The sequence below is a fragment of the Apis florea genome, unplaced genomic scaffold, assembly GCF_048593485.1.
Source record: "Apis florea isolate Af1SG1 unplaced genomic scaffold, ASM4859348v1 contig_3803_pilon, whole genome shotgun sequence".
In the NCBI taxonomy this organism is placed as follows: Eukaryota; Metazoa; Arthropoda; class Insecta; order Hymenoptera; family Apidae; genus Apis; species Apis florea.
The window spans coordinates 769,026-792,174 of NW_028256864.1; the positions used below are offsets into that span (position 1 = coordinate 769,026).

The 23,149-nt window shown below is 28.8% G+C and overlaps 2 protein-coding genes across 9 annotated transcripts in view; one reads left to right on the forward strand and one right to left on the reverse strand.

Annotated features, from left to right (window-relative positions):
• Positions 1–39: 39 nt before the first annotated feature.
• Dhc64C (dynein heavy chain, cytoplasmic) lies at positions 40–19,438 on the forward strand. 4 transcript variants are annotated; one of them, XM_086916821.1, is made up of 22 exons: positions 40–396; positions 1,126–1,643; positions 1,717–2,811; positions 2,886–3,021; positions 3,080–3,453; positions 4,246–4,317; positions 4,397–7,747; positions 7,836–8,230; positions 8,299–8,609; positions 8,768–8,856; positions 9,046–9,075; positions 9,211–10,357; positions 10,445–10,940; positions 11,034–11,649; positions 11,724–12,518; positions 12,614–12,815; positions 12,971–13,166; positions 14,272–14,389; positions 14,464–14,835; positions 14,915–17,677; positions 17,996–18,193; positions 18,269–19,438. In XM_086916821.1, the coding sequence occupies exons 1-22, from the start codon at positions 153–155 to the stop codon at positions 18,701–18,703; spliced, it is 13,953 nt and encodes a 4,650-aa protein (XP_086772947.1). In that variant the 5' UTR covers positions 40–152; the 3' UTR covers positions 18,704–19,438. The 4 variants fall into 4 exon arrangements, with proteins under 4 accessions (XP_086772947.1, XP_086772946.1, XP_086772949.1 ...); XM_086916820.1 differs by lacking the exon at positions 12,971–13,166 and adding an exon at positions 13,654–13,852; XM_086916823.1 differs by lacking the exon at positions 9,046–9,075.
• A 294-nt stretch (positions 19,439–19,732) lies between these two features.
• The window catches only part of LOC100871243 (bedraggled), a 29,876-nt gene continuing 26,459 nt past the window's right edge, over positions 19,733–23,149 (reverse strand). For all 5 annotated transcript variants that reach the window (XM_086916827.1, XM_086916828.1, XM_086916824.1 and 2 more), the window contains one exon: positions 19,733–22,174. In XM_086916827.1, the coding sequence (XP_086772953.1) occupies positions 21,350–22,174 (825 nt within the window). In that variant the 3' untranslated portion in view covers positions 19,733–21,349. The remainder of the gene's footprint in view (positions 22,175–23,149) is intronic.

The window sequence follows — 23,149 nt, forward strand, 5'->3', positions numbered from 1 at the left end:
AATGGCGTTATTACTAAAGAATCGTTGCGATTTGTAAGTACTTCTGTGTCGTAGTCTATGACTATTATAATTCGTCATCACTGTGACAGTTCATTCTAGAGCGGGGATCACCCGCTCAAGATTACAAATTTTGCGATATTGATTAACGTAAGATGGGTGACTCCTTAGACGGCACCGGGGAACCGTCTCCGGAGGCTCAAATTGTTATAATTGTATCATATTCAACATTCGCTAATTATTTAAAGAAAGTCGTAACGGTCCTGCTACCCGATGAAGATGTGGTTCCACCCGCATTTAATTCTGCTCTCGAAGATAAAAGCAATCAAGAATGTATAAGAAAATTCTTAGGTGACTCTCAAGTATGGGCGCTTTACATACAAAGAAGTTCTAGTAAAGGTACGTGAATTGATTTATAATGAATAATTAATTAATTATTGTTAAGAATTTTGCATTTTGCTCTTATATGATATCCTCCATTGCAGTATTTTAATACAACGGTACTTGCATCAAACTGCGACAGGAAATATATTCTGAATATTATTGTTGAATATTTAATACATTTAAACCCTTTATAAATATGACTCATACTTAATTTAATCAATACATGTAAATGTCATTATTACATTCTTTTTTATTAATTTTATTATATATATAATAGTTTACTATATGAATTATAATATGATATATAGTTTAATATGAATTATATTTTTGGCAGATATATAATTATATTTTTATATTTAATATTAAATTATATTATATTTTCAAATAATAAGTTAAATATATATATATAAATGAATTATTATATATTATTTTAATGTTCTATATTATATATCTATAACTTTAAAGTAAATTATAATTGTATTATTATTAAATAATATGTGTAATCTCTAAAAAGAAATATTTATTTTATGATTTTAAATTACATAACTTTTGAAAATATGAATTGATTAAATTTTTTATTTAAATTCATTCTTTACTTTTTATAAATATATAAATATATTTAGATATTTAGATATAAATATAGTATATCTATATAATATTTATATTTTATAAATATTTTATAATAATATTTTACAATATTATATATTTTAAATATTTTATTATATTTTATTTATTAATTTTCAGAGGAAGATAACAATGAAGGAGATGAAGAAAAAGAAAGTACAGTTTTTTATGTATCAAATGAAATACATTTTACTAGTCCTAAAATGGCCTCCTTAGTTTTAACAAAACGTGGAGCAGTAATTGAAGCTGACAAGTCCATTCATTCACAGCTACGTTTAGTTACTTTTTCAGATGGACCACCATATGAAACATTGCATGCAATAAGCAAGACTATGGCACCATACTTTAAAAGTTATGTGAAAGAAACAGGTCGTGCAGATAGAGATGGTGATAAAATGGCACCATCTGTTGAAAAAAAAATAGCAGAACTTGAAATGGGTTTATTGCATTTACAACAAAATATAGATATTCCTGAGATTTCATTACAAATTCATCCACTTGTAGCACAAGTAATTAAACAATGTACAGAAGAAAATCGTAAACCGAAAGTTGCTGATTTTGGTGATAAAGTTGAAGATTCAACATTTTTAAATCAATTACAAAATGGTGTTAATAGATGGATAAAAGAAATTCAAAAGGTAGAAATATTATAAATATTATAATATTATGTATATTTATATATATTATATATATATATTCATTTTTCCATAGGTTACTAAATTAAATCGTGATCCAGAATCAGGTACTGCTTTACAAGAAATCTCTTTTTGGTTAAATTTGGAAAGAGCATTACATCGAATACAAGAAAAACGAGAGAGTATAGAAATTACTTTAACACTTGATATTCTTAAGCATGGAAAAAGGTTTCATGCAACTGTTAGTTTTGATATAGATACTGGCCTACAACAAGCTTTGGCTACTGTTAATGATTATAATCCATTAATGAAAGATTTTCCAATAAATGATTTATTATCAGCTACAGAACTTGAAAGAATAAGAACTAGTGTTCAACAAATATTTATGCATTTACGAAAAATTAGAAGTACAAAATATCCTGTTCAAAGAGTATTGAGATTGATAGAAGCTATTTCGAGAGATTTAGGACAGCAACTTCTAAAAGTGTTAGGTACAAGAAGATTAATGCATATTCCATTTGATGAGTTTGAAAAAGTTATGGAACAATGTTTTGAAGTATTTAATACATGGGATGATGAATATGAGAAATTAACAGGATTATTAAGAGATATTGTGAAGAAAAAACGTGATGAACATATGAAAATGGTATGGAGAGTTTTACCAGCACATAAAAAATTACAAACTAGAATGGAACAAATGCGAAATTTCCGTCGACAACATGAACAACTCAGAACAGTAATTGTTCGTGTACTTAGACCTACTGTTCGTCAAAATAATAATAATGCTGCGATGGAGAATCCAGATAATGATAATGTAAAAGTTGAATTCGCTTTAGATGCAGCAGATGCAAACGCCATTAGTGAAGTAAATTTGGCATATGAAAATGTAAAAGAAATCGATTGTCTTGATATTACTAAAGAAGGCGTTGAATCTTGGAAAGCTGCTGTCCGTAGATATGAAGAACGTATTGAAAGAGTTGAAGCAAGAATTACAGCACATCTTCGAGATCAATTAGGTACTGCAAAGAATGCAAATGAAATGTTTAGAATTTTTTCACGTTTTAACGCACTTTTTGTAAGACCACATATTCGAGGCGCCATTAGAGAATACCAAACACAGCTAATACAAAGAGTAAAAGATGATATTGAAGCATTACATGAAAAGTTTAAGGTATAAAAATAGAAAGAAAATTAAAACTTTAATTTATTTAATAATTTTTATAAATAGTTATATTGTTAATTTAGGTTCAATATGCACAAAGTAAATGTTGTAGAATGAGTATAGTTAGAGATTTACCACCTGTTGCTGGCTCTATTATCTGGGTTAAACAAATTGATTATCAGCTTACAATGTACTTAAAACGAGTTGAAGATGTTTTAGGTAAATATTAGCAATTTTTTCATATATCTACATAGGTATTAACATTTCCATTTTATAGGAAAAGGATGGGAAACTCATATTGAAGGTCAAAAATTAAAAGCTGATGGAGATAGTTTTCGTATGAAATTATCAACTCAGGAAATTTTTGATGAATGGGCACGTAAAGTGCAACAAAGAAATCTTGGCGTAACTGGAAGAATTTTTACAATAGAAAATGTACGGTCACGAACTGGTCGTGGCAATGTATTAAAGTTAAAAGTGAATTTTCTTCCTGAAATTATTACATTATCAAAGGAAGTAAGAAATTTAAAAAATCTTGGTTTTCGTGTACCTTTACCAATTGTGAATAGAGCGCATCAAGCAAATCAATTATATCCTTTTGCCATCAGCTTGATTGAGAGTATTAGAACCTATGAAAGAACGCTTGAAAAGGTAATTTTTATATTTTTTTATTCACTTATTACAAAAATATAATTGATTTGACAAGCAATTCAAAATTTTAAAAATACAAGTGAAAGAATAGATAAATAGGGAATAGAAGCAGGATTAAAATATATATTAGTAATATTGATATTTTTAATTCCTTGGATGTCCAATATTTTTAGCTTACCAATCGGAGTCCCCACTGCCCCGCACTGAAGGTAGTCATATGATGCTTTCAGGAATTATGCATCTTGCCTATATTTGCGAATTATTATTGTATGCCTGCTTAGCTCTTGTAGAAACACGTGTATTGCAAGATGTTATGATTTTATTTTAGTAAATTAAATAATTGAAAAAATAATAAAGAAAATATAAATAGATGAAATATAAAATATGCGGGAATTTTAAAAAATTCGAACTTTTTCATTTTTAATTAAAACATTAAAATTTACATATCTTTATTCATTTTAATATATCTGATTTCGTTGGTTTTTGAATTATAAAAATCTCAAATTATATGATTATATATAATAATTTTAAAAGTTTGATTGGTCATATATACCAGATGTTGCTTGTAATTTATATAGTATTACCTATATTTCTCCATTTCTTTAATAAGTTGATTATAAATGAAAATTGTTATATAATTTTTTTAGTATAAGCTATGAACATGTAAAGTTTTTATTTGCCTTTTTGTCTGTATATTATTGAATGATAAATGATAATTTATGTTGTAAAATTGTATTAGTATGATTGATGACTTTTTAAAAATTGTATTTCATAATTTATTTTTTTTTATAGATTGAAGATAAAGCCAGTATCATACCTTTGGTTGCTGGAATGCGTAATGATGTATTATCACTTATTTCTGAAGTAAGTATTTTATGTAAATATTATAAAATTTTATTAGTAGTTTTTATCATAACTACTATATTTTATTTTTTTAATTCAGGGAATTGCTTTAATTTGGGAAAGTTATAAATTAGATCAATATGTGCAACGTCTTTCTGATGCTGTTGTTTCGTTTCAAGAAAAAGTAGAAGATCTTGTGGTAGTTGAAGAGCAATTAGATGTTGATGTGCGATCTCTTGAAACATGTCCATATTCAGCAAATACATTTGCTGATATACTTTCTAAAATTCAAAAAGCCGTAGATGAATTATCTTTAAAAAATTATTCAAATTTGACTATTTGGGTATCTAGACTTGATGAAGAAGTAGAAAAAAATTTAGCAGCTAGATTAGAAGCTGGAATAAAAGCTTGGACTGATGCATTAACTGGTCAAAAGAAAGAAGTAGATCTAAGTATGGATACAGATGCACCATCTCAGCCAACTCATAAACCCGGCGGTGATCCAAAAATTCAAAATCAAATACATGAAGTTCGTATAACAAATCAAACAATGTATTTGTATCCAAGCATTGAAGATGCGAGATTTCAAATAATGCAACAATTATTTGCATGGCAAGCTATTGTTACTTCTCAAATTCGACTTCAAAGTTCAAGATATCAAGTAGGTTTGGATAAACCTGAATCAGGTACTTACAGAAATTTACTAACAAAATTACCTAGTGGAAAACAACCTTTAGAAGCAGCTTATGAAGCAGTTGAATCTAAAATGAAGGATATTGCCGATTATGTAGATCAGTGGCTACGTTACCAAGCACTTTGGGATCTACAACCTGATAATTTATATGGAAAATTGGGAGAAAACATAAATTTATGGATGAAATGTTTGAATGATATTAAAAAAACTAGAGCTACATTTGATACATCAGATACTAGGCGAGAATTTGGACCTGTTATTATTGATTTTGCAAAAGTACAGAGTAAAGTATCTTTGAAATATGATTCATGGCACAAAGAAACATTGGGTAAATTTGGAACGCTTCTCGGCAATGAAATGGCAAGTTTTCATGCACAAGTATCAAAATCTAGAAGTGATTTAGAACAACAATCTATTGAAGCTGCTAGTACTTCAGATGCAGTTGGATTTATAACTTATGTTCAATCTTTGAAGCGTAAAATGAAAGTCTGGGAGAAACAAGTTGATATATATCGTGAAGGTCAAAGAATATTAGAACGTCAAAGATTTCAATTTCCTTCTTCATGGTTGCATGTAGATAATATAGAAGGTGAATGGGGTGCATTTAATGAAATAATTAAGAGGAAAGATACAAGCATACAAACACAAGTTGCATCATTACAGATGAAAATTGTAGCAGAAGATAAGGCAGTTGAAATAAGGACTACTGATTTCCTTAGTGATTGGGAAAGAGGAAAACCAGTTGAAGGTCATTTACGGCCAGATGATGCATTGCAACAATTACAATTATTTGAAAGCAAATTTGCTAGATTAAAAGAAGAAAGAGACAATGTGGCAAAAGCTAAAGAAGCTTTAGAATTACAAGAACCAGGAGCAGTATCAACTAGCGAAGATAGAATGCAAGTAGTATTTGAAGAACTTCAAGATTTGAGAGGGGTCTGGTCCGAATTATCAAAAATATGGGCACAAATTGATGATACGCGAGAAAAACCATGGTTATCTGTTCAACCAAGAAAATTACGTCAACAGTTAGATGCAATGATGGCACAATTAAAAGAATTACCAGCTAGATTAAGACAATATTCTTCATATGAATATGTTAAAAAAATGTTACAAAGTTACACTAAAGTTAATATGTTAATTTTTGAGTTGAAATCTGATGCTTTAAAAGAAAGACATTGGAAACAATTGACAAAGCAACTACGAGTAAATTGGATATTAAGTGAACTTACTCTTGGCCAAGTTTGGGATGTAAATTTACAAAAAAATGAAGGAATAGTAAAAGATATTATTCTTGTTGCTCAAGGTGAGATGGCATTAGAAGAATTTTTGAAACAAGTTCGAGAATCTTGGCAAACTTATGAATTGGATTTAATAAATTATCAAAATAAATGTAAACTAATTCGTGGTTGGGATGATCTCTTCAATAAGGTTAAAGAACATATTAATTCTGTAGCTGCTATGAAACTTTCACCTTATTACAAAGTATTTGAAGAAGAAGCATTGACTTGGGAAGAAAAATTGAATAGAATCAATGCATTATTTGATGTATGGATAGATGTTCAACGTCGTTGGGTGTACTTAGAAGGCATTTTTTCAGGAAGTGCTGACATTAAAACATTATTGCCTGTTGAAACATCACGCTTTCAAAGTATTAGTTCCGAATTTCTTAGCTTAATGAAAAAAGTTTCTAAATCTCCAATGGTAATGGACGTTTTAAATATTCCTGGTGTACAAAGAGCACTTGAACGTTTAGCTGATTTACTTGGAAAAATACAAAAAGCTTTAGGAGAATATCTTGAAAGAGAACGTACATCATTTCCGCGATTTTATTTCGTAGGTGATGAAGATTTATTAGAAATTATCGGTAATAGTAAAAATATTGCAAGATTACAAAAACATTTTAAAAAAATGTTTGCTGGGGTAGCAGCTATCCTTTTGAATGAAGATAACACTGTCATTACTGGTATTGCTTCTCGTGAAGGAGAAGAAGTACTTTTTCAAAATCCTGTATCAACTATTGATCATCCGAAAATCAATGAATGGTTAACGCTTGTTGAAAAAGAAATGAGAGTTACATTAGCATCAAGTCTTGCAAGAGCAGTACAAGATATTAAACAGTTCAAAGATGGAAATATTAATCCTCAAGCATTCATGACATGGTGTGATAATTATCAAGCTCAAATTATAGTTTTAGCTGCCCAAATTTTATGGTCAGAAGATGTTGAAGCTGCATTGCATGAATCACAAAATGATCCAAGTAAGAATTCATTAGAAAGAGTGTTACTTCAAGTCGAAGGTACATTAAATGTTTTAGCAGATTCTGTTCTTCAAGAACAGCCTCCATTAAGACGAAAAAAGTTAGAGCATTTAATTAATGAATTTGTACATAAACGCACAGTAACCAGAAGATTAATTGCAAATAAAGTTTCTAATCCAAAAGCATTTGAATGGCTATGTGAAATGAGATTTTATTTTGATCCAAGACAAACCGAAGTTTTGCAACAACTTACAATACATATGGCGAATGCGAAATTTTATTATGGATTCGAATATTTAGGAGTGCAAGATAGATTAGTACAAACACCTTTGACAGATAGATGTTATTTAACAATGACTCAAGCTTTAGAAGCTCGTCTTGGAGGTTCTCCATTTGGACCAGCTGGAACAGGAAAAACTGAATCAGTTAAAGCTCTTGGTCATCAACTTGGAAGATTTGTATTGGTATTTAATTGTGATGAAACATTCGACTTTCAGGTAGATAGATAATAATTATTAAAGCTATTTATATATAAATCTATATTCTTTTTATATTCTAATAATAATGTCTTATTTGTTTTATTAGGCTATGGGTCGTATTTTTGTTGGTCTTTGTCAAGTTGGAGCATGGGGTTGTTTTGACGAATTTAATCGTCTTGAAGAGCGTATGCTTTCAGCTGTTTCTCAACAAGTACAAACTATTCAAGAAGCATTAAAAAGTCAAATGGAAGGAAAGAAAGAAGGAACACTTTGTGTAGAATTAGTTGGAAAACAAGTTAAAGTATCTACAGATATGGCAATCTTCATCACAATGAATCCAGGTTATGCTGGACGATCAAATCTTCCCGATAATTTAAAGAAACTCTTTAGATCATTAGCTATGACTACTCCAGATAGACAGCTAATTGCTGAAGTTATGCTTTTTAGTCAAGGATTTAGATCAGCTGAAAAATTAGCATGCAAAATTGTACCATTTTTCAAGTGAGTTTTTTTTTATTTATTATTGAAATATACGTTTCCTTTTGCTAAATATATGATTTTATTATTAGATTATGTGATGAACAACTTTCTAATCAATCTCATTATGATTTTGGTCTTCGAGCGCTTAAATCTGTACTTATTTCCGCTGGAAATGTTAAACGTGATCGAATTCAAAAAATTAAGGAAGGTATGCAAAATCGTGGCGAAACTAATATTGACGAAGCTTCCATTGCTGAAAATTTACCAGAACAAGAAATTTTGATACAATCTGTTTGTGAAACAATGGTACCAAAATTAGTCGCTGAAGATATTCCATTATTATTTAGTTTACTTAATGATGTATTCCCGAATGTAAATTACACGCGTGCTGAAATGAAAGGTATTTATTATATTGAAAATTATATTTTAATATCTTGCATTTTTAGTATTTTTTATTTGTGTACTATAATTAAACTTTTACTTTTATATATATTAAATTATATATTATATTATATTATGTTATACTTTTATTATATATTAAAATGTATATATTCATAGGATTAAAAGATCAGATTAGAAAGGTATGCATGGAAGAATATCTTGTATGTGGTGAAGGCGACGAACAAGGAGGAGCTTGGCAGGAAAAGGTAATATAACATTATAATATTATAACAGATATAAATAATCATCTTCACATTATCCCTTTATATCATTGTTATGAATAATAGCATAAAAAAATAGTATCTTAAAATCACAGAAACTTTATTTTTCCTGAAAATATATAAGATACATAATGGTTTCCTAATTCTTAAATTTTTTACCATATGCAACCCCAGGATATGGTCGGTGAGACCTGGGTAGAAAAGGTGAGACAAAAATTAAGCTGAATAATATTGCATGGCCAATATTTTTTAATCCATAGTTATCCTATTTCATAAATATTTCATAAATGATTTCATATTTTTATTTTGATAGTTATTCTTATAAAATATTTTATTTAGGTATTGCAACTTTACCAAATTTGTAATTTAAATCATGGTTTAATGATGGTTGGTCCCAGTGGTTCTGGAAAAACGACAGCATGGAAAGTATTGTTAAAAGCTTTGGAAAGATTTGAAGGCATAGAAGGAGTAGCTCATGTAATTGATCCTAAAGCTATTAGCAAAGAAACATTATATGGTGTATTAGATCCGAACACACGTGAATGGACAGATGGACTTTTTACACATATTCTTAGAAAAATTATAGATAATGTAAGAGGAGAAATTAATAAACGACAATGGATTATATTTGATGGTGATGTTGATCCAGAATGGGTTGAAAACTTAAATTCTGTACTCGATGATAATAAATTACTTACATTACCAAATGGCGAACGTTTAAGTTTACCTCCAAATGTGAGAGTTATGTTTGAAGTGCAAGATTTAAAATATGCCACATTGGCTACTGTTTCTCGTTGCGGTATGGTTTGGTTTTCTGAAGATGTACTTTCTACAGAGATGATATTTGAAAATTACATGTTACGTTTAAAAAATATACCTCTGGAAGATGGAGAAGAAGATAATCTTGGTAAAAAAGCAACAGAAAAAGATGATACTATGTCTCCTGCCTTATCAGTGCAAAGAGAAATTGCTAGCATTTTACAAAGTTATTTTGCTCCAGATGGATTGGTAGTAAGATGTTTGGAATATGCTATGAAACAAGAACACATAATGGATTTTACACGATTGCGAGCATTAAGCTCTTTATTTTCTATGTTAAATCAAGCAGTGCGTAATGTTTTACAATATAATCATTCACATACAGATTTTCCTTTGCCAAGTGAACAACTGGAACGTTATATACCAAAATGTTTGGTATATGCATTATTGTGGAGTTTTGCAGGTGATGCGAAACTAAAAGTTAGATCTGATTTGGGAGATTTTGCTAGATCTATTACAACCATACCTCTTCCAACACAAAGCAACATTCCTATCATTGATTTTGAAGTAAGCATTCATGGTGAATGGTTACCTTGGAGTAATAAAGTTCCACAAATCGAAGTGGAAACACATAAAGTTGCTAGTCCAGATATTGTTGTACCTACTTTAGATACAGTAAGGCATGAGAGCTTACTTTATACATGGTTAGCAGAACACAAACCAATAGGTAATATATTATATTTATAAAAATAGTTATAAAACTTTATGAAAAACTTTATGGTACATATAATAAAAGATTACTTAATTTTTATAGTACTTTGTGGACCACCTGGATCTGGTAAAACTATGACACTTTTTTCTGCTTTACGTGCTTTGCCTGATATGGAAGTTGTTGGATTAAACTTTTCATCTGCTACTACACCTGAATTATTATTAAAAACTTTTGATCATTATTGTGAATATCGTAAAACACCTAATGGTGTTGTACTTTCACCAGTACAATTGGGCAAATGGCTCGTTCTATTTTGTGATGAAATTAATTTACCTGATATGGACAATTATGGAACACAACGAGTAATTTCGTTCCTCAGACAATTAGTAGAACATAGAGGTTTCTATCGAACTAGTGATCAAGCATGGGTTACTTTGGAAAGAATTCAATTTGTTGGAGCTTGTAATCCTCCAACAGATCCAGGTAGAAAACCTCTTAGTCATAGATTCTTACGACATGTTCCAGTTATATATGTTGATTATCCAGGAGAAACATCTTTAAAACAAATTTATGGTACATTTACACGAGCTATGCTTAGGTAAGGATATATATATTTAATTTAATATTAAATAATCATATTAAAATTATATGAAGAAAAAAATAATTTTTAATTCAATATTTATAACTTTAGATTAACACCTTCTTTACGAGGATACGCAGAACCTTTAACAAATGCAATGGTAGAATTTTATCTAGCTTCACAAGAAAGATTTACTCAAGATATGCAACCACATTATGTTTATTCTCCTCGTGAAATGACACGTTGGGTACGAGGAATTTGTGAAGCTATTAGGCCTCTTGATAATTTGTCAGTTGAAGGTTTAGTACGCTTATGGGCACACGAAGCTCTTCGTTTATTCCAAGACAGATTAGTGGAGGATTCTGAAAGAGCCTGGACAAATAAAAATATAGATATTGTTGCTATGAAACATTTTATGGGTGTCGATAAAGAGAAAGCATTAACCAGACCTATTTTATATAGTAACTGGTTATCTAAAGATTATGTACCAGTCAATAGACAAGAATTACGGGATTATGTTAGAGCAAGATTGAAAGTATTTTATGAAGAAGAATTGGATGTTCCTTTAGTACTTTTTGATGAAGTTCTTGAACATGTTTTACGGATTGACAGAATTTTCCGTCAACCTCAGGGCCACTTATTACTTATTGGTGTTTCTGGAGCTGGTAAAACAACTCTGTCTAGATTCGTTGCTTGGATGAATGGTTTATCTATTTTTCAAATAAAAGTATATACTTTTGTTTTATTATAATTGTACATTTTAAAAAAATTTCGATTGATTCAATGTTTTTTACATCAAAGGTTCACAATAAATACACTGGTGAAGATTTTGACGAAGATTTGCGTCAAGTTTTAAGACGATCAGGTTGTAAAGATGAAAAAATAGCATTTATTCTTGATGAATCTAATGTTCTGGATTCCGGTTTTCTTGAACGCATGAATACATTGCTTGCAAATGGAGAAGTACCTGGTTTATTTGAAGGTGATGAGTATACAACTCTTATGACACAATGTAAAGAAGGAGCACAACGTGAAGGTCTTATGTTAGATTCCAACGAAGAACTTTATAAATGGTTTACTGGTCAAGTTATGAAAAATTTGCATGTAGTATTTACAATGAATCCCAGCACAGATGGTCTTAAAGACCGAGCTGCAACATCACCTGCACTATTCAATAGATGTGTATTAAATTGGTTTGGTGATTGGTCAGATAACGCACTCTTTCAAGTTGGTAAAGAATTTACCAGTCGTGTGGATTTGGAAAGACCTATGTGGAAATGTCCAGATTTTTTCCCTTCAGTTTGTTCTTTAATTCCATCACAACCTTCTCATAGAGATGCTGTAATAAATGCTTGTGTTTATGTACATCAAACATTACACAAAGCTAATGCTAGACTTGCAAAACGAAGTGGTAGAACAATGGCTATCACTCCCCGTCATTATTTAGATTTTATCAATCATTTTGTAAAATTATATCAAGAAAAAAGAAGCGATTTAGAAGAACAACAATTACATCTAAATGTTGGTTTAAGTAAAATTGCAGAAACAGTAGAACAAGTGGAAGAAATGCAAAAAAGTTTAGCTATCAAATCTCAGGTAATTAAATGAGATTAAATTATATATATATATATATATTATATATATGAAAAAAACATTTTTTGCAATCTTTTTTCAATAAATCTTGTATATAGGAACTACATGCAAAGAATGAAGCTGCAAATGCAAAATTACGACAAATGGTTAAAGATCAACAGGAAGCAGAGAAGAAAAAAGTACAAAGTCAAGAAATTCAACAACAATTGGCAATACAAACTGTGGCTATTAATCAAAAGAGAGATGATGTTATGGCTGATTTAGCACAAGTTGAACCAGCTGTCATCGATGCACAAAATGGTATGTATTATCTATATTCTAATTATTTTAATTGTTGCAATAAATATAAATGATCGTAATATTTATGATATATAATTGGAATTGGTGCTTATCTGTATTTTGAATACATAAAACATATGACGCGCATTATGCTTAAATATTTGCAATGAGTATAGCTGTCAAGGGGATAAAACGACAATATCTTGTCGAAATTCGATCAATGGCAAATCCTCCAAACATCGTAAAACTAGCTTTAGAATCTATATGCCTATTACTTGAAGAAAATGCTACTGATTGGAAACAAATTCGTGCTATCATTATGAAGGATAGCTTTATACCAACCATCGTCAACTTCAACACAGAAAACATCACGTAAGAAATGATTCTGGATCTGCTGAACGTTCAATGCTCGAGTGGGAATTTATCAAGGCAGATATTATTCTATAACCGCTTGATATATATGTTACGTCTTTTGGCTGAATACAACTCACCTACGTATAGCATACGTTCTTATAAGTAAAACAAAACATTTTAAAATATATAATTGTTTCGAAATAGCATATTTTCATTCATATTACAGATTCAATTCATATTTAATTTTATTTTAAATTCATATGAATTTTTTAATATCTTAGCAATAATTATAAGGACGTGATATAATACGTAAATAATGTGTTGCTGTAAATAAAATATATTGTGTTTTTTTATCTCTAACTGTCTTTAGGTCATTTAAAACGACGCGCAGCCGGTCAGGGAGCTTTTTTTGCGTAACATCGTTATAACTGTTCTAATTTCTAATTGCACATGCCTGCACATTATTTTCTTTGTACTATATGAAATCGTTTCGTTTTTCGTATAGCGGTGAAATCGATAAAGAAACAACATTTAGTCGAAGTTCGGTCCATGGCGAATCCGCCGGCGATCGTGAAGGTTGCATTGGAGTCTATCTGCTTATTGCTCGGTGAAAATGCCAGTGATTGGAAATCTATCCGCGCTGTCATCATGAGAGACAATTTTATCAATACTATTGTCTCTAATTTCAGTACTGAGGATATTACGTAAGCATGCTTTCATTGTTTGTTTTATCCTTATAAATGGTTTAATTCTTTAATTTAGGGATCAGCGAACACGGTTCGTTGATGCAAATATATTCTAAAACAACAATTAAATAAATGATTAACGAAAAAAAAATGAATTATTTATTATGAATGTCAAAAAAATGTGTAAATACTAATATTCGTTTTATGTATCTACAACTAATCTTTGTGCTTGCTGATCTCAAATTTAAAAAATGTTGAATAAATTTACACAAAGCACAATTGATACTTAGAGCATGTGAACGATAATTGACAAATTCGTTACTAACCAAAATTATGTATATAATATATAGTATACTAAAATGTTACTTGAAATTTAAAATAAATTTATTAAATATTAAATTAAAAAATTAAAAGAATTTTTTAAAACATTTGTTTAGTGATGAAGTGAGAGAGAAAATGAAGAATCGTTATTTAAGTAATCCTGATTATAATTTTGAAAAAGTTAATCGAGCTAGTATGGCTTGTGGACCTCTTGTTAAATGGGCTACTGCACAAGTAAGCATATATAATATAAATTTAATTTTTAAAAAAAAATCATAATTAAAAATATATAATTTATAAAATTTTAGATCGAATATGCAGATATGTTAAAACGAGTAGAACCTTTAAGAGATGAACTTCATTCATTAGAGCGACAGGCTGAAACAAATAAACAAAAAGGTGAAGAAGTGAAAAATTTGATTGCTCAATTGGAACAAAGTATAGCTTCATATAAAGAAGAATATGCTCAATTGATATCTCAGGCACAAGCTATCAAAGCTGATTTAGAAAGCGTACAAGCTAAAGTGGATCGTTCTATTGCTTTACTGAAATCTTTAGTGATTGAAAGAGAACGTTGGGAAGCAACTAGTGAAACATTCAAAAGTCAAATGTCTACAATTATTGGAGATGTACTTTTGTCATCTGCTTTTCTAGCATATGCTGGATATTTTGATCAACATGTAAATAATTTAATAATTATAATTATATATATTCTTCTTTATAGAATAATATAAACACATATGTTTTGATTTTTTTTAGTATCGACAAAATTTGTTCAGTACTTGGTGTCAACATTTACAACATGCAAATCTACAATTCCGACCAGATATAGCAAGAACGGAATATCTCTCAAATCCTGATGAACGTTTGAGATGGCAAGCTAATGCTCTACCAACAGATGATCTTTGTACTGAAAATGCTATTATGTTAAAACGATTTAATAGATATCCGTTAATTATCGATCCATCTGGACAAGCAACAGAATTTATTATGAATGAATTTAAAGATCGAAAAATTACAAAAACAAGTTTCTTAGATGATTCGTTCAGAAAAAATTTGGAGAGTGCATTACGCTTTGGTAATCCTTTATTGGTACAAGATGTTGAAAATTATGATCCGATATTAAATCCTGTTCTAAATAGAGAATTAAGAAGAACAGGAGGACGTGTATTAATTACACTTGGAGATCAAGATATTGATCTCTCACCATCTTTCGTAATCTTTTTATCAACAAGAGACCCAACAGTAGAATTCCCACCTGACATCTGTTCTCGCGTTACCTTTGTAAACTTTACTGTTACTAGAAGTTCATTACAAAGTCAATGTTTAAATCAAGTTCTAAAAGCCGAACGTCCGGATATTGATGAGAAGAGATCTGATTTATTGAAATTACAAGGAGAATTTCATTTACGTCTAAGACAACTTGAAAAATCTTTGTTACAAGCATTGAATGATGCTAAAGGAAAAATTCTTGATGATGATTCTGTGATAACTACTCTTGAAACTTTAAAACAAGAAGCGGCTGATATTAGTAAAAAAGTTGAAGAAACAGATAAAGTAATAGGAGAAATTGAAACAGTTTCTCAACAATACATGCCTTTATCTCAAGCTTGTTCGAATATGTATTTTACTATGGACAGTTTGAATCAAGTACACTTTTTATATCAATATTCTTTGAAAATGTTTTTAGATGTGTTCACGTCTGTTTTATCTCAAAATCCAAGACTGTCTAATATATCAGATTATACCCAAAGACTATCAGTTATTACAAGCGATTTATTTTCTGCTTGTTATGAACGTGTTGCACGTGGAATGTTACACACAGATAGATTAACATTTGCATTATTGTTATGTAGAATTCATTTAAAAGGTATTGCTACAGAATCTACTTATGATAGTGAATTTACATTTTTCTTACGCGGCAAAGAAGGTGTATTGAATATAAGAGATCCTATCATGCCTAATTTGAGTTCAGAACAACAAGAAGCTCTAATGCGTCTGAGTCTTAGATTGCCTGCCTTCAAAAAATTACGTGAAAAGATTCAAGAAAATGCAGAATTTAATACTTGGTTACAATCACCAACTCCTGAGACATGTGTGCCAAAACTTTGGGATGAAGAGAAACCATTGACTCCAACTGGAACGGCCATGCATCAGTTATTAATAATACAAGCATTCCGACCGGATCGTGTAATAGCTGCTGCATCTTTAGTAGTAATTTCCGCATTAGGAGAATCTTTTATGGCTGCTGCAGAAGCAGAACTTGATTTTGCTTCTGTAGTTGAGAATGAACTAAAAGCTACTGTACCCGCTCTGCTTTGTTCAGTACCAGGTTTTGATGCTTCTGGTCGGGTAGATGATTTAGCAGCTGAATCAGGCAAACAAATAGCCAGCATCGCAATAGGATCTGCAGAAGGATTTAATCAAGCAGATAGAGCAATAAATATGGCTGTTAAAGCTGGTAGATGGGTATTATTGAAAAATGTTCACTTAGCACCACAGTGGTTAGTACAACTTGAAAAAAAATTGCACAGTTTGCAACCACATACTAGCTTTAGATTATTTTTGACCATGGAAATTAATCCAAAAGTACCAGTTAATTTACTTAGAGCTGGCAGAATATTTGTCTTCGAACCACCTCCTGGAATTAGAGCGAATTTGTTACGAACATTTAGTACAGTTCCAGCATCAAGAATGATGAAAGTACCTAATGAAAGAGCTCGTCTTTATTTCTTATTAGCATGGTTCCATGCTATTGTTCAAGAACGTCTTCGTTACGCACCATTAGGATGGGCCAAGCATTATGAATTCAATGAAAGCGATTTGAGAGTAGCTTGTGATACTTTGGATACATGGATAGAAGCTACTGCTATGGGTAGAACTAATTTACCACCAGAAAAAGTACCTTGGGATGCTTTAGTGACATTACTTTCTCAATGTATATACGGTGGTAAAATTGATAATGATTTTGACCAACGTCTTCTTGCATCGTTTCTTCGGAAACTTTTTACTCCACGATCTTTTGAAACTGATTTTGCATTAGTTGCTAATATTGATGGTCTACAAGGAGGTCAACGACATATTACTATGCCAGATGGTACTAGACGCGATCACTTTCTTAAATGGATCGAATCATTATCTGATAGACAAACACCTTCATGGCTTGGGTTACCGAATAATGCGGAAAAAGTATTACTCACGACTAGAGGTACAGATTTAGTGTCTAAACTATTGAAGATGCAACAATTAGAAGATGAAGATGAATTAGCATATTCTAATGAAGAATCATTGGATACACCTAGAGAAGCAGAAGCTGATGGTCGTCCATCATGGATGAGAACGTTACACAATTCGGCATCAACGTGGTTACAATTACTTCCAAAAAATTTGCCAACATTAAAAAGAACTGTAGAAAATATAAAAGATCCTCTCTATAGGTATTTTGAAAGAGAAGTTAATAGTGGTGCTAAATTGCTACAAGATGTAATTCATGATTTAGAAGATGTTGTTTTAATTTGTCAGGTATTATTCCAGATTCATTAATTTAATTATTAAATTTTTGCTGAAAATTAATATTTAAAGTAAAATCGCATTTTAAATATCTATTATGTTTAACATATATATATATTTTCATTCAAGTTCTTAAATATAATTGTGAAGTCATTTTGCAAAAATATTTAAAAATACATAAAAATTGAATTTAATATGTATAATTTTTATTCAAAAAATTTATTAAATTTTTACAAAATAATAGTTTTAAAATGAATAATTTGAAAAAATTGTGAAAATTTTTAATATTAAAAATTTAATTTTTTAAATATGTCCTGTGTTTTTTTATAGGGTAAAAAGAAGCAAACTAATTATCATAGAACTATGTTGTCAGAATTAGTAAAAGGTATTTTACCAGGTGGATGGAGACGATATACAGTACCAAGAGGATGTACTGTTATACAATGGATAACAGATTTTAGTCACAGAGTATCACAATTACAAGAAGTTTCACGATTGGTATCTCAAGGAGGAGCTAAAGAAATTAAGGTTTGTTTATTTAATTTGTTACATAATTATTTTTGGTATATAAAATTATTTTTATCTATTGTAATAATTTTTCAGAGTTTTCCCGTTTGGCTTGGAGGGTTATTAAATCCTGAAGCTTATATTACAGCAACAAGACAGTGTATAGCACAAGCAAACAGTTGGTCATTAGAAGAACTTCAACTTGATGTAACTATAGGAGACAGTGATAATATTGCAACGGATGATTGTTCGTTTGCTGTAACAGGTCTTAAATTGCAAGGAGCACAATGTAAAGATAATCAATTATATTTAACTTCAACTATAATGACCGATTTGCCAGTTACTATGTTAAGATGGATACGATCTGCCACTGATGATGTACGAAAGGGAAAACTGTCTTTACCAGTTTATCTTAATAGTACACGTACTGAATTACTTTTTACTGTTGATTTAAACATTGCTCCTAGTCAAGATCCTCATAGTTTTTATGAAAGAGGAGTTGCTGTTCTTACATCTACTGCTTTGAATTAATACTTACAAAATTAGTGAAATGCGATGTTTAACAAATAATATGATTATAAAATTCTATAGGAATGGGCAAATGAATTTTTCAGAATTGAAATAGTAAAAGGTCTCCATATATTTTAATGTTTCTCAAAAATATTTATTAATCTATTCATCTTTAATTATTTATAAGACATAAAATATTATAAATTTAATTAACTAATATAATATTCTATTAATGTTCATATGATTTCACAAATGACTTATTAATAATGAAAGTTTGCCCAATTTCTTCTAATATACTAATTGAATATATAGTAAAAATTATTATTTATCGCTTTAAAATATTTTCTAGCACAAGATTCTACATGCAGTGAAATGAAACATTTTATTCAATAATTAATAAAATATCCATTTTAGAATTGATGTTTCTATTACAAGATTGTAATATATATAAGTAATTTTTTTTAGATTTATATACGTTTAAAACTAAAAAAATTGTTTTCTGTAATAAAGTTATTTTTTGTTTTTTTAAATGTAAGTACTATTGTAAAATTTATATTATTTGAATGTATCTTATAAAAAAATTTAATATGCAGTTTTTAATCATTATTCATTAAAAAAATTATATATTAATCATTAAAAAAAGTAAAATGAGTATCATTAAAATGCTTTGTATTTTTGCTTTAATCAAATATATCAATAATAATATCTATTTCTGTAACTATGCGAAATTAAATATACTGATATTTAAAATGTGAATGTTGTTTAAATTTCATCATTATCAAATTAAATATTATAGAAGTACTATAAATTTAAAAAAAAATTTTATTATGATCCATAATATTAAATATAATAATTATACTAACTAATTTTTCGAATATTTGTATTATATTGTTAACAAATAATTTCAATTTTCTTTTGCTATTTTTTGCAGAGATAATCACAATATATATATATATATGCATTTTAATTATTATTTAGAAATTAATTTACAAATTTTGATGAATGTTAGATGGATTGGATAGAATATAATTGTAATAAACAGCCATATAGTTAGTGAAAAAATTCTTTTAAATTTATTTTAATATGATTTGTTAAAATACTATATACAGTATTATTATAAAACTATTATAAGATTACAGCAATATATACATATTATATAGGCGCATTAGTTGCACAGTCTTAATTAAAAATGCCAATATGTAAAATAGTATAGTTTAAAGAAGATTGAATATTATAAAATTTCGACATACACGATATAAAATCGAAGATTATTATAATAAGTAACAAAACAAGTTTATCGTTATCTGGTTTTTATTTGCACATTATAAAATTGCTAAGATAAATAAAATTATAATATTATGCAATTATTTGTCAAATGATAAAATTGAAAAAATACTGAATTCAGTCTAAAAAATAAAATTAATTTTTCGATAATCAAAATCATTAATAACATATCCATTCTTTAAAATAATATGTACAAATGATTGATACGAGTTGAACTAGAGATAAAAGCTATTAAACTGCAGTTATATAATAGCTTTTAATCAGATTAATCGACCAAAAATAAACAAATGATTGATTCTGAGTGAACAATTATAAATCATTTCACATTTGATATTTTATTTATATGTGACGATTTCAAATGACTTAAATTAATCAATTTAGTTATTTAAGTAAAAGTCGAGTATTTATTCGCTCTGTCGACTAATTACCGGAAATCATTAGATTCAAAAAAATACATTTAAATTCATACATATATTATAAATCATTTGTCTCCAGATTAGCAGCATATCAATAACAAACATTGAGAAATGAATCTATAAATTCATAATTATCTGCTTTCGTATTAAATTTGAATTTTGCATAATCTGTTGATAAAATCAAAGATTAGATTGGTAATAGAAATCGAATAGATTTTTAATATAACCTGTTATTAAAAATAATAAAATCTGCAATATATTCAGAAAAATGTTAGAAATCGATCATTTTGTTTTAAAATCATTTGTTTTAAAATCAAAAGTTTTAAATAAAAACATATAACTAATATTTAAAATCTATTGTATTTTATTAATGATATTAGAATATCATTTTAATATTAAAAAATATATATAAAAATTCATATGGCAATTTTTATTATATTTTAAATAATTTACTAGAGAAAAAGTTAACAGATTTACTTTAACAAGTTTTTTTACATTTCTTTCTAATATTTCTGCTAATATTACCAAATATAATAATAACACATTCTCAAATTTATACAAAATCTTATAACAAACATTAAACAAAATCTGTTTTATTAGATTTGGTTGATTGAGAATTTAATTTTCGGTACCGATATGTGGTTAGCGATTATGAAATTATCGACAATATACAGATAATAGCTAATCATAATGACAATTGAAATATATGAGTCATATAATATTAAAGAGTGCAGACCAAATGTAAAAATTCGAGTGAAAAATTTATTATGATATTAATAATTTTTCAATATTATTATTAAATTTGATCACTAAATTAGAATGTTCGGTTTTTAATGCAATAATCAAATCTCTGGTATATAGTCGACAGTGCATAATGGTTCTATATCACCATAATAATAATATTATGTAGTAGAAATTAAATAATCTTCAGATTATTTTTTGTTAAAATTTGAAAGACAAATATAATTTATATCACGGAAACGGTATAATCCATTTCTTCGGCAGTCTTTTTATCATCGCTATTATTGTTAACTTGTTCATTGGAGACTAGAGACACGTCCTTTGGAAGGACTAAGGATTCTTCACCGATTGGCGCCGCAGCCTCGACTAGATTTTCAACGGATGCTGCTACAGTTGGTTCATCATGACAAAAACTTCTATGTAGAGAATGCTGCGTTCGTGTAGTTCCTCTTCTAATACTACTACGAAGTAAATTTGCTACATCAACTGCAGTTAAATTTGAACTGCTCGATGAAATCAAACACGATCGATGAGATGTTTCGAGTATCGAATGTGACCTTCCGACCACATCCGAGTTTTCTATTGCACTAATTGCTATTGTTCTGTCTATTGTATTAGGCCTATGTCTTTCTGTATCATTATTTCGAATGTTTGAATTAGTATTCTCATTTCCTGTTTCAGTTATATGAATTGTTACATCTTGTGTTTGTCTATTTTGATTCATTTCTACAAGTACAGTAGCATAATCAGGAGGTGGAGGCTGTAACGCCGGTCTTTGTCTCGGAGTACTAGTTTCACCAAGAACATTCACTATTCGACGTACACTTCTTCGAAAACTTTGCCTCAACATCTTTGCTATCCTCGCGCCAGTTGCTGTAGTATAACTTGGAGGAGGTGTATATTTCGGTGGTGGATCCTCAAATGGTACTTCTGTCGTCGCATGTACAATAGCATTACCATGAATGCTAGTATTTATATCATTTCCAATATGTGTTTGCGTATTTCGTGGATCATCCGATTCCAAAGATGGTCGATATAACAATTGAATTCTCTATGAAATTAAAATTTTTTAATAATAATATTATATATATATATATATATATATATATATATATATATATATATATATATATATATATATAAAATATATACAGGGTGTTTATAAAAATGTGGCAGGATGGATTCTAGACACCAAAATGATAAAAAAAGTTTATATACATATATCCGATAAGGCTTAATTAAAGAGTTATAAGAGTTTTAAGTTTCTACCAAATGAGTGAGACGGCGAAAGAGAAGAAAAACGAAAAACGCTCAGCTGGGTGCGCGTATTGCAATGTCGTTTGCGTAGCGGAGCCTCTCGATGAAAGTAAATATATTGACATTTTTTTATGTACAATTGATTATTTCAAATGAATTTCAATATAAGATAATATACAATATAGATAAATATCGTATAATGTAATTATGCAATATTTTTATATCATTAAAAAAAAATTTAATTATACAAATTGAAATTTATGTAATTAGTTATTTGATAGAAATTTACCTCAGATAAATTACAACAAATTCCATAATATTTGGAATTATGATGATTATACAATATTTCATTTAAAATCATAAATGAATTGTATTTCATTCAACCTGCTGTATTTATCGAAATTCATAGAAGCAAATCAAAATCACACTTCTATAAAATTTCGAATTAGAAAAGTTGTTTGAATTAAAAATATGTTTTTATATCCACAATTGCTTTTTTAATTATTTGTACAAGAAAATAGTAATGATACTTGAATCAATTTGAATTTCAGATTATTAAATTATCCAATCAAATCACAAATGACAAATATTTATCTTTATTTCACTTGCACTATATATTTTTCATTTTTATGCAGAGACAAATAATAGTCAATCTGGATATCACTTATTAATAATATGAATCAATATTACACATTAATATCACATATCCACAAAAAATGCATACATATCGCAAGTACTTTTTTTATGTATGCTTGAATGAATATTACAA

What these genes read in the sequence shown, in the direction of transcription:
- Dhc64C (XM_086916820.1), top strand. Translation starts at nt 153, where the DNA reads ATGGGTGACTCCTTAGACGGCACCGGGGAACCGTCTCCGGAGGCTCAA. An exon ending in TTCAGTACTGAGGATATTAC is followed by an intron (nt 13,853 to 14,271) that starts GTAAGCATGCTT and finishes ACATTTGTTTAG; the next exon opens with TGATGAAGTGAGAGAGAAAA. An exon ending in TTAAATGGGCTACTGCACAA is followed by an intron (nt 14,390 to 14,463) that starts GTAAGCATATAT and finishes ATAAAATTTTAG; the next exon opens with ATCGAATATGCAGATATGTT.